We start from the raw sequence: 12,187 nt of genomic DNA, 5'->3' as shown, positions 1-12,187 counted from the left end.
CTCCTGAAGTTTAGAGCTGACAAGATAGACATCACTAGGAGAATTCAGCCATTTAACAGGCTCTGGTACCTTGAAGCAGCTCTCCGAGTGGCATTATGTCCCCACAATGTCACAAGGGGCTCTCCAGCTGTGGCAGTCTCTCATTAAGATGGTGTGACCCATAGAACTTTCCTGCTTACATCTGTGGGCTTGACCACTTTGAAATAAACCCATGAGAAGTTTCTGTCTTTAGCAACAAGGTGGACCAAGGCTTTTCCACATACCTCTTCAACCCAATGCTTTGGAGTCAAATGCTTCCGGTATTTTAATATAAGGCTTTAGGAAGCTTCATATGGTTATGTTTCCTTTTTAGTATTAGCACATACCCACACCCAGCACTTCATTTTCTTAAAATACAAATACGTACATGTATAATAAAAAAGCTGACAAGTCCTAGTCAGAGTTTAAGAAGTTTTGGACCTGAAAACCTGTGCACCCAAAAAAGGATAAAATGTGCCTCCTGCACCAATTTCTGATTCTACAGCCTGCCCATCACCGTGATGATGCAGAGCAACACTGCAAGGGGCATGTGCTACATAATGTCAGCTGGCATCAGCAAAGGTGCTGTGGATACTGCAGAGCTCTACTGTAAGACTGCTGACTGTTTTCATGGCATCACATGAAACACAGAAATAAATAGCTCCTCTTCTATGATCACAGCATGAAAGTTTTGCTTTGCTGTCTATCCCTTCTCATTAAAAGCATAAAACACAACGAAAGATAGGGATTAGACACAGAGGCAGGCAAACGCAACAGAGCCACAGGGAAGAGCTCAAGGAATAAAAGGATTGGCACATGTGCCAATAAAGCCGATCCTGGTGTCAGCTACGACTTGTGCCCTCAGAAGCCGGAACTGAATTTCACTCAGAGAACAGAGGAACAATAGGCATAGACGCTCTAGACCACACAGACATGTACACCCATTTCCTTCTCCTGAGCCTCTGTGCAGGTGTTAAGAGAAACCTCTCCCCCAGCAAACTGTCATAAAACTGTTACTTTTTCTTCTCTAAAGGCCTCTTAAAAACAAACAGGCATACGCTCTTTTCCTGTGAAGCAAGTTTAGGTTTTTTCCTATTTAAATGACAAACACATCAGAAATCTTCCTCACCACAGTGCATCCTGTCTTTTCTCTGTCTGACATTTAGAGTACAAACTCTTTAGGGCAGGGTCTGTCTTTATTTTTTATGTCTCATACAGAGCCAAGTCATATTCTCAATGTTAAACAGTAAGTAGAAAAGGCCCATACACATATACAAGGTTATATGATATATGCCTAGCTTACGTATGATATACACATGACATGGTCAGTAAAACAGGCCTGTACAAGAAATCTCTCTACTTATATACACAACAAGACAGATCCTGACTTGTGTGCCGGGGCATACACACATGGTACAGTGTATCATGGAGGCCCTTGTAAATGTACATGCATGCATCTGATTTTTAAAAGTCTCCAGGATCCCTTCAGACCAGGAGGAACAGGGAGAAGCAGAGAAAAAGAGGACTGAAGAGGGAGGACATGTTGTCTACAGTTCACCTCTTCACGATGCTCGTTGGCGAGCGGTTCGGGAAGGTGGGAGTGACTCAGCCACACAGACATTGTGCATTGGACTGCACATCTGAGAGAAGGTTGAGAACCACTGCTCAGTGTGACCCCTTTCCTGGGCAAAAGCAAAGCGATTACATCTCTCTCAACAGTTCCCAAGTACCAGCTTCAGTCAGGCGCCGTGATGACATCAGCCTTGCTTTCGCAATTATTTAACCTCTGTCTTTCAGATCAGCAATGAACCAGCAAGGGTGACTAATACACGCATCAGCTCTGGAAAGTTATCACACCAAACAGGGTGCTGGACCCCAGGAATGGACTAGTCTTTCATGAGTCTATTTGTTTTGTATTTGGGGAAAGGCTGTATGAAACCAAACGTTATGTGTCCATAAGAAGGTACAGGCAAACCTCTGTGCTCCATGGAAATGTCAGTCCTTTTGTCAGAAAGGTGCAGATATAGCAAAGATATTTGCTTTTTCTCATTTCTGTGTGTTATTTTGTACTATTCCACTCCAACTGTGGCTCCTGCTCTCACTCTCCATACAAGCACGGAAAATATAGCTTCTCTTAACAGACATCTACAATAAACATGCCGATACTTGAGATGTAAACGGAGAGGCTGGCATTATAACAGAGCCTCTAAATCAACTTCAGGACCTTGTTAGCATAATTAGTGATAGGACTGGTATCTTACAAGATCCAGGACAGAAAGTGGAAAAATAGTAATAACAATAAAAAAATATAGTTGTATCCCAGCAATTGCCGGATGATTGCTGATGGTTCAAAAGCAAGTCAGATCTTGCGTGAGACAAATACATTTTATATGATGTTTGATCTTGCAGGAATTCTGCCGGAAATACTCAGAAGCTTATTAGAGGAAAATACGAGAATCTACTCACGTGAACAATAAAATATTCTTGTGTGGAGGAGCTACTGTGACTCCTATCCTCATAATAGGTGCACATCTTGCAATTACAAGCATACTGAAAAATAATGCTACCTTCACTGCTCCTTTCTACTAATTTGAAGCTTCAGAGAAGAAGACAGTACTGGTCTTCCTTCCAATTGAAACTCAGGGAAGACGGAGAAACACAGGGGAGGGGATTTGTTCAAGATCACCTGGAAGTCAGTGCCAGAGCCAGAAATAGCATCTGTCTATAAGGGCCCTGAGAGCACTAGTAAGTCTTACTGGCCCTAACCAGTCCCACCTGAAGCCTCCATCCTCTGCCCATGGATGCAGGAGCCCCACTTAAGCTCAACCCTGGGTCTTCAATCACGCACAGCCATGCCTGTGCCTGACCATGAACCTTATTGCTCTTGACTCACTGGCTGATTTCCTAGCTTGACCTCAGACCTACCTCATCACCATGGACCTGCCTCCTGATCACTGAGCTGTGTCTGACCCTGGTTAGCCTTACTAGACCTGATCCTGACCTGTGGATTGACTTTCTGGCTTGAGGTCGGACCTGCCTCGTCACCGCAAAATTGTCTGATGATCTGGTCTCTTGGTTGAAGCTGGCTACCACTCCCAGGCCTGCCCTGCTTGCCTCACTTGAGGGCTGGGCCCCTGGCTGGTGAGGACCCTGACCTTGCAGCCACATTATCCCCTTCAATTCCCCATCCCTTTGGGAGCAGCTGGTGCTTCCTGCACCCTGACATTATCCTGATAGACCACTCTGCCTCCCTTACTTGTTCCCATAGCACCAAGGGCAGGAAGAGAAATGCCACGTGTATTTTGATATGACTGGGGAACAGAGGCAGAAAGAAATTAAGGCACAAACTCAAACTGCAACTCTTTGTTCACTGTCTTAAGCATGTCCTTCCTTCTACTTCATATTGGAGATGGCAGTATTGCCTGCCCCAATGCAAGGTAGCAGCAAAAGGCATTCAAGGGGTTATATGAAGAGGTTCATGTTCTGCATCAGTGTCCCTTGAGAATAATAAATCTTGGCTAACAAGAATAGAAGCAAGGGGAATCAGGCTTTAGCAGGAGGAAGTGACCACAGCAGAGGGCTTGAGACCACAGGAAGGAAAGGCAGAGACCTGGGAAGGAGAAGCACTGTTGGATTACCCCGTAGGGCAACCGGAGGATGCAGATGCTGCTAGTGGGGAGCAGATTTGTGTGGGGCTACAACATAGCACTAAGGTAGCTCTAGCACTTGGAGCTGAGAAAGGCAAATGGGTTAAGCACCCACTGGATGGAAGATGTGAGATGCAAAGAGCTCACGGCAGAGAGGGCCAGGTTGTCCTTTGCCTGATGTTAGATACATTCCTGCTCTTAACTGCAGCTGGGATCTGGCATCAGATCTTAGCTTTGCTGAGCAGTCTTTGGTTCAGAATGCAGCATTCCAGCAGGGTTTATCTTGTACTGGGGGACCTGGATGTCTGGAACCCTGGTTCCACGTGGGGAGGGCAGAACAGCTCATCCAATAGTTTCATCTCTAACTACAGTCTCACTTAAGCTTGTCTTTTCACATATAACAGGAGAAATTCCACATACAGCTCATGTTGAGGTTATAAGGCAGCAATTGCCTAAATATTCATATACAGGCAATTATTGGTCTTTTAATTTGGAAGCTGAAGGGGGTGACTCAACAGAAAAGGAGTCAGGCTGAGTCAGCAAGGTCTTTTCCTTGGGAGTTAGATATACAGCAAGAAAGCAAAATAACTTAGAGGGAGGCAGGAAAAACTTTGCCTTGTGGAGGTTCAGGGTATGGAATGCAGCTTTTCCCACAGTTTCTCTGCCTTTCCCTCTTCATTCCTGAGACATCCATGTGTAGCCTGTGGAGTGACTGTGCAATTAAGAGAGGAAGAAAGAAGTTAACCCTTTGTACATCCGTAGCATCTAATACCTCAGTATCCACAAACCTCCTCAGACATTGGTTACTTATCTCAATAGTACAGCTCTTTTATTAGAGCTGTGCCTTGCTAGAAGTTTATTTTAATTTGGAGATTAGAAATCTCTGTCAGCCCCACAATTCACAGTGTTGAAGTAAAGACCAGGATCCAGGCTTTTACAGGAATGGATGTGAATGAAGGATGTAGACTACATCTCTCTGGGGTCCTGCAAGTGGCTAATTAGCCCAGAGAAGCACAGAAACCCTCTTAGTCTCTCCCTGCTGGAGGCAAGCCAAGGGAGTCTGCCTTATTCTTACATGAAGTAGTATCTGAAGAAAGATCAAAGGATAAGACCAAGATTTCATGGCTAGTGAATCAGGCAAGTCTGCCGAGGGTTTCGGTATGATCTTTACAATAAAGGGAAAACTTCTCTGCTTAGTGACATGCTAGTTATGGGACATTCATTTTCTAGATTTTACTAATATGTGTGTTAGATTCCTTGGGTCAGTTGATGGCTCTATAATTTCATACTCTTCACATGGGAAAAAGCTGATGCAGATGTTTTCAAATGTGGTGGTGGCTCAGGTGTATTTTTGAAATGTAATATCTGAGATTCCTTCACTTTCAAAGGGATTTGGGAGACTCACTTGGATGCTTTGGAAAATGTTACCTTAAGCAACTGTTTCCTTAAAGGGTTACCACTGAAGACAGCGAGCAAGCCTCAGTCTTATAAGAAAATGCTTCTAGGGACCAGCTAGCAGAGATGAATGTGATCTATTACTGTCCCTTTGCCCTTTCAGCAGAGCACCTTAAAGCACTCTGTAATCATAAATGTAGGAAGAATTTGCTTCCCTTCCGTCCATCCCCACCCTGCTATGGGAAAGAAAAGAATTATTATGACAATTGGGCAATTGTAAAACAGAGTAATTAAGTGACTTGCCAAAGGCCAGTTAGCCAAACTGGGGAACTGATCCTAAGCGTCCCAGTTCCTGCTCCCCCTTTGTAGCCGATATATGCAGACCCTGCCGCTGAAAGGTCAGAATACTTCTTCCCTGGGGAAGATTTCATTTCCTCCTTTGAACGCTGAGGGAGGGGCCCCTCTAAATCACAGGTTAGGCAGGCACTCAACTGAGTTAACACAATGTACTTCCCTACACCATGTCTTGAAGGTGTAGTTAGATGTTATTACATGTATTGCTGTAGCTCATAGAGGTCTCTGCCAAGAGCAAGCCCCATTGTGTTGGACACTGTTCACACACAGTATTAGACAGTCCCTGCTCCCAAAGAACTTTAATATTCTTTGATATTTCTGGGAAACGTTTCATGAGAGAATTTCAGCATAGAGTACAGGGCCTGTTTCTTCCTTTTAACCTGGATTACACCAGGATAACTCCACTCACTTCAATCCATACCTGTCAGAGATGAGACTCCAGATTCCTTATGTAGCAGTCTCTCTTTTTAAAAACACTGGAGCATGTATAACAAAGAATCAGGAAATGAGTAGGCAGTTGGCATTAATTTCCTCCATGTCACCATCTTTGGTTGCTGTTGTGGAAACACAGCAAAGCACGGCAACTGCTATTTCAGTTCACAGAGCCATCCCTGAGCCCCAGATGGTGACCATATGATCTGTCCCTCTTATGGACCATAGACATGTTTCTTATCCTTAGTATTTGACTTCTGCATGCAAAGAGTGCTCACCTAAATCTGCCTAACCACCACGGCACCTGGGTGCAACACAGGTCCCTTTAGGAATCCAGTAAAGACCCAGACAGAGGGTAAACAATTTGTGGAAAAAGCACAACCTGACTCAATTAGAATTTCCTCCATGAATAGCTCCCTATGTCAGAACTTAAGGCCCCAATTCATAGGGAAATCTGGGACCCATTTCCTCAGGAATTGCTAGTTATTTACGCAGAGAAAGTACTGCATTCTGATTTTGTTTTCTGGACAGTCTGGGGTGGGCTTTACTGCTCACTTGAATAGTCTGGATTTATGCTGAGCCGGTAGCAATGAGATGACAAGAGATCTGTACTTCTAAATGTTACCACTTGTGTCCTTCAGCACCCCATCTCTCCTCCTGGCAGAAGGTGCCCAGGTATCAGGAACTGCTGATCAGCTGCTGTAGATGAACACACTCTACCACCTATGCTGACTTTGTCCAAAGCCCAAAAAGTACACCTGGCTGGTATAAAATGGAGCAATTTTCTGTCATGTCTTTGCTATGGAGCCCATGAACTCCCAAGGCCCAATGTACAGCTCTAGTCATGATCTGGGGAATGTTGGCATTTAGGGGGATAATGGTCCCTATGCAAGAACCATCTATGGGCCAGAGCCCCATACATCCCATAAAGCACACTTCTCTTAGAGCTGCCTTAGGACAAGTGACAGTTATCCTTTTTCAGAAGTATCTTACTCTGTCCTTTACAAACAGGAGCACATAGGAGCAAGAGCAAATAGGACTTGTCTGCGGACTAAGATATTGTAAGAGGAGAGTGAGCCTGGTACAGTCTGACCCTCAAGCAATAGTTACAATGATCTTCCAAAACCTCCAGAGTGTATAATATGCCCTTTTCAAAGGCCCAGCCTTAGCCACATACTTCTGTGCAAGCAAAATTGGATCTAATTCCAACTCCTATGGCCTTTCCTAGAGTTAAACAGGGCCTTGTAGAGCTGAATGATAACAAACCACAGAGGGAGGGAGAAACTACATGAGGGGAAAAAAGCAAAACATCTGTCCTTGACGCTTCAAAAATTCTTATTTGCCTAACTCCCCTGATTTCAGCAGAGCTGTATAAATTTATACCAGCTTCGAAGCTAGTCTCTCCTTTTTTTAAATCTTTCTTCTGACAAGCTCTGAAATCAGCAGAGGTGTTCAGGCAGACGTGTGTAGGCTGTCTCAGACAGCAGGGGCTTCAGGCAAGAAGAATTTCAGGCCAACAGTGGCAAGAAAGAGAAAAGGTTGGTGGTGGAGGAACAGAAGATGAAGAGGGAAGCAGTGAGAGGCAATTCTTGTGGTTTGGAAGTTCCTGTGGCTCTATGTACAGTCAGCATTTCTGTCTGCAAACAGAAACATTTCTGTTTGCTTTGCAAGCCAGATTTCTCAACCTTTGGCCTTCTGACCTTCACTGTAGCTGGCACTATGATCAGGTGTGAGATTGTAACTCACTGCTCTGAGGGGCAGAGCTTTTTCACTTAGCCCACCAGCCAGACTAGATGTGGCCTACCCTTTCCATCACAGAACTTGAAAAGGCTGACTATCTCTGTGAGACAGAATGCAGGGTTAAAGGCTGTGCAAGGAGAAAGCCCCAAAAACACTCTCTTCAGAAGAAGGTTTACCTGAGCTTAAATATTGCCATGTTGTCCAATTGCAATAAAGGCAGACTTCAGGCATAAGGAGAATCTAGGCATGAGCTGCACATTGCTTTTGCATGGTGCTAAGAATCAGACAAGGGTTCCACCTGCTCGAAGGTATATAGTGCTATCTCTGTTGGACTCTGGCAGAAGAAGAGGAAAGCAATATCTTTATATTTGACCAGAAAAGTAATTCAATTTGTCCTTATCAAATGAAAATAAAATAAAATAAGATTTTTTAAGGCAGTACAGTTTCTTTTTACCACATGCCCATGTTTATTGCCATATAAAATTCCCTGTTTGCCTACACCCCACCCAGGCTCTTGTACACACCTGCATAAGTCTATAATTTTATCCCATGAATCATTCCGTACCATCAGATCACACCCAAGTTACCAGAACTCTAAGGAAGTGGCAAGTTCATTATGCTGGTTTTCATCTTTCAATTTTAAAATAAAAGAATTTTTTATTGGCGCCCTGAATCCACAAGTATTTTTTTAAAAAATGACAGGCAGAATGAACATGTAAAATTAATTAATTAAATGCACCTAGCAAAAGGGAGTACAAAGGAAGGGAGAGCTAATAAATGATTTTTTAAGGGGCTGTTTGGACCTGTCCTGCAGTGGTTGTATCTACCTCACGGGGTACTGCAAAACTTAAGCATTCAAAATCATGAGTCAGGCTCACCAAAAATCATGAGACTGAGGAAAAATCATAATTTTCATTCCAAATTAAAGTTTTTTGGTTTACTTGCCTCTGGGTTTTGCAACCTTGGGAGAGCATTAAGGCCATGGTTTTAAGCACTTAAGCAGCCTTTGAAGGACTTTTTTCCCAGGAACGTGGAGATTTTCAGCTAATCACTTGTGTCCAATAGCTAGGCGGTTAAGGAACCTACCAAACAACACAAGAGGTTGCAATCCAAAAGAAATCAAAACACTGTGGTGTACAAGAGCAATACTGCAGTGATTCAGGCTAGTTTTAGAATGTTCTTTGTTAGAAATACAAAATGAAGCATACTCAACAGCATGGAGAGAGAGAGGCAGGCAAATATTTGCAAGTTGCATTTTTTCACTTTTGTTTACAATGTAGAGGAAAATACTTCTGTCTTAGCAGATATTTCTCTCTTTTAACTTCTTAGAGTTACCTTAGGGTTACCAAATATCATTTGAATTGACTGGCTTTGTAGTTCCTAGGATTAGGCTCAGTGTGCTTCTTGATTTCCAGTCGTTTGGTGGCCTCTTCATTCTTACACAACTGTAACATGCAGCAATGACACAAACTTCTTGCCATTCAATTAAAAAATGACAAGCAGCCAAAGAAGAAAATTGGATTACCTCCTGGGCAACTCAAGTTCATGTAATATTGCCACTGGGTTGTTTCCTAGCTAGGACACTTAATTGCTGAGAAATGTGTTTACAGCTTCGTATGTGCATCTATCCATTTAGGACCAAGATAGGTGTGACAGAATCATAACAGACTAAGATTGGCCAACAGTCTGGAAGAGGCTGCCACCAGTGGGCAACTCTATCACAGTGCAAAGACTAAACATCCATAATAACAGTTGTCTCCGATCCAGTCAGGAAATAAAAGAAAAAGCAAAGCAGTGGTTGAAGTCTCTTATCTGCTCTGGAAGGGTCTAGCTTTGCCGAGATGATTGGGCACTTTAGATCTGAGATCTATTTTCTTTCATACACATTCATCATGCTTTATTGCTTGCTAATGGAACAACAGAGAAGAAATGGTCTAAATCTAATCATGCTGCAGTTGACTACGGCTGAAAAAAAACCAGCAACATTGAGTATCAGATACCTTACTGATTCTCCCATATACATACACCCTCTGTTTAATGGCCTCCCTGCTCAGCATACCGTTAACAACTCTGTTTAATTCTTATGTCTACACGGTCACACTGACTTTTACATTTGTTGTCTCCCCACCACTTTGTTTGGTACTATCAATGTGATGTCTGCCACTCCAAGTATTGCACTCTAACCAACCTCTCTGTGTACTTTCAGATGCTTTGTGATTGGCAGGGACGCTCAGGGTAGCAGACAAGGTGAATCCTGTAAACACGGCAAGAGATAAGGCCATACCGAAGGGAACAATAACCACAAAACTAGCTCACAGGATTCAAGGGATGGAGGTACATGTACTGTTCATTTTCTGTGCTCTTGGATCAGCTGCAATTCCACATGTAAGCTAACTTCTTCAGCCTCAGCTTTAAGACCTGGAAAGTCCCTTAGCACTGAGCATTATTTAACAAAGAATATATGCTTTCTTTATCTTTTATCTACATAGGAAACAAAACAAAAACAAAACAACCAAGACATTTGAACAATGCCTACAGCTCTGACTTAGGCCATGTCTCAGCCCTTGTTTGCACTGATGTAAATCAGAGATCCCTGTAAGAGATTTAAAATAGGCCTTTAAATTTCTTATCACATCACTCCTCTGCTCCGCCAGTGATCTGTTCTGTGTGTTTCTAACAACAGTGCCCATGCTTTTGCCAAGCCACAGATACACATGGAATGCTTTCTCTCTACAGGTACACACAGTGCCTGTCCCCTCTTTATGTTTTCTTATAAAACATGCATCTTCCATCCTGCTCACAAGAACTGCACTACCAATTATACCAATCCCAGGGTTTTTAAACTCATTTCCCCAGCATTTGCTCAGCTGGCTTGCCCATCCCATTTGTTTATGATGAATGTTTTATGACATAAACAATTACATATTCCCAGGTGCATTTAACCAGAAAAGCAGGAACAGAAAGAAGTAACAGACTTGGGACTGCCTGGGCTTGCATGGTGGCAGCAACAAATACGCTTACATGCTTCAAAGGCACTGATAGAGCTTCTTCTGCATTTGGGGGGACTCATGGTTAGAACCGGCTGGTAATGGGTGATTTGTAATTTGCAGGGAATTTCTTATTTTGATTTGGTTTAGCTTAAGGCCAGCGCGCCAGCATTTTCACCTGAGAAATCCAAGGCCATGCCTTGCATGGCAGAGTTGTGAAACCGGTGTAATTCTACTTGGTAGAGGGCAGTAGTACACACATGCACACATACATGCCCACACTCTCACACTCACACGCACTCTCATACACACATACACTGCATTGCTGTGAGCACCATACATGCCATGCCACGCCACAGGGACATGACATGAGAGGCAAGACTTGGTCTGGTTTTCTGACTTGGTGCCTGGACCCCTAACACTCTCAGCACCACCACTGCTACTTCAGCAGCTCAACAGCTTCCTAACTTCTGTAGTATTTGGGGCAGAAATCACTGGATTAAATTCCATGGTTTGAATCATGACATTGATTTTTTCATTTCTTCAGGAAAGTGATTTATTCTGTCCTTAAAATCCCTGTAACTGATGTATTATCTAGCATTGCCAAGTTTTGTCAAGGGCTTGAGAGAAAGGGTGAATAAAGACATAGACAAAGTTTTTCTCTTACGTCTTCAGACTACTCCTACCTCTGAGCTGCCAGGTAATATCATATAAGTCATATTAGCCCTTGTTCCCTTTCTACCCTTGGTTGCCATAATTAGTGAAGAAAAATTGATGTAGCTGCTGGTGACACAAGGCTGAATCTACATCAGTCTGAAAACCAGGCAGCAATAGCACTGAGTAACGTGACGAACTACCCAACCCTACATGCATTGCGCGTTGCTCCATAAAATCCAGGCAATGTGGCCTGCGTAGTTTTCAGCTTGCATCGTTCAGCAAAGAAGATTTTTGATAAAAAAAGATTAAGAAACAGGGTCTGAAACTCTGTATCAAACAGAAATGATCCCGAGGTACATTTAGATCTGACAGTCTGCATTCAATTAGCAAGTGGGAGACAGCTGTCTGTCTGTCACTCTTTCTCTTCCTTGAACACAAACACATTCAAAGTCAATCCAAATCTTTTTGTTTCATCAGCAGGTTTATCCAGTTACCTGCAGGATGCAGAACAAGTTTAGGTACCACCTAGTGTAAGTTAGTAATGGGCCCAGCATTATTCTCCCTCTCTCTACTGACAAGCTAATTGTCAAAGGAAAGAGAAACCCTCTCCCAGACACTGTAGCTTTGGGACTCAGGTCTCTTCTTAGACTTGCCATTTGTCTGTCCCATTTTCAAAGCACGGTTCAGGGAACTCTCAGTGAAGAATAAGGCTCTTTCTCCTAGACCCTTTGAGAGAGTTCCTATTAGTCACCAGGATAATTAAAGGTTCCAGTTGCATTGCATTAGCACCTTTCATGTCATTAGAGTCCAGCTGCAGTGCAAGAATCACATATTTGCTGAGACTCCTGTGCCAGCCAGCATGCCGGGGATGGAGTTTTACATTTCATCACTTTGTAAAAGAAATACAATGAAGCAGTGTTCCCTGATCGTATTGCAGGGCAGCTTGCAAGAGGGGCT

At 43.3% G+C, this 12,187-nt stretch overlaps 1 protein-coding gene across 6 annotated transcripts in view; it reads right to left on the bottom strand.

Annotated features, from left to right (window-relative positions):
• MYL10 (myosin light chain 10) overlaps window positions 1-1,729 on the bottom strand; it is a 168,636-nt gene extending 166,907 nt beyond the window's left edge. For 5 of the 6 annotated variants that reach the window (XM_075517870.1, XM_075517874.1, XM_075517872.1 and 2 more), the window contains exon 1: window positions 1,577-1,714. Coding sequence is in view for 1 of the 6 variants with exons in the window: in XM_075517869.1 (XP_075373984.1) it covers window positions 1,577-1,639 (63 nt within the window). In the remaining 5 variants the exon portion in view is untranslated. Of the gene's footprint in view, window positions 1-1,576 lie in introns of all 6 variants that reach the window. The other variant, XM_075517869.1, reaches the window with a different exon arrangement.
• Between the last annotated feature and the right edge of the window lie 10,458 nt (window positions 1,730-12,187).

This window comes from Mycteria americana, chromosome 15 (genome assembly GCF_035582795.1).
Source record: "Mycteria americana isolate JAX WOST 10 ecotype Jacksonville Zoo and Gardens chromosome 15, USCA_MyAme_1.0, whole genome shotgun sequence".
Taxonomy (NCBI): Eukaryota; Metazoa; Chordata; class Aves; order Ciconiiformes; family Ciconiidae; genus Mycteria; species Mycteria americana.
Note: the sequence above shows the minus strand (reverse complement) of the source record. Positions and strands in the feature narration are given on the sequence as shown.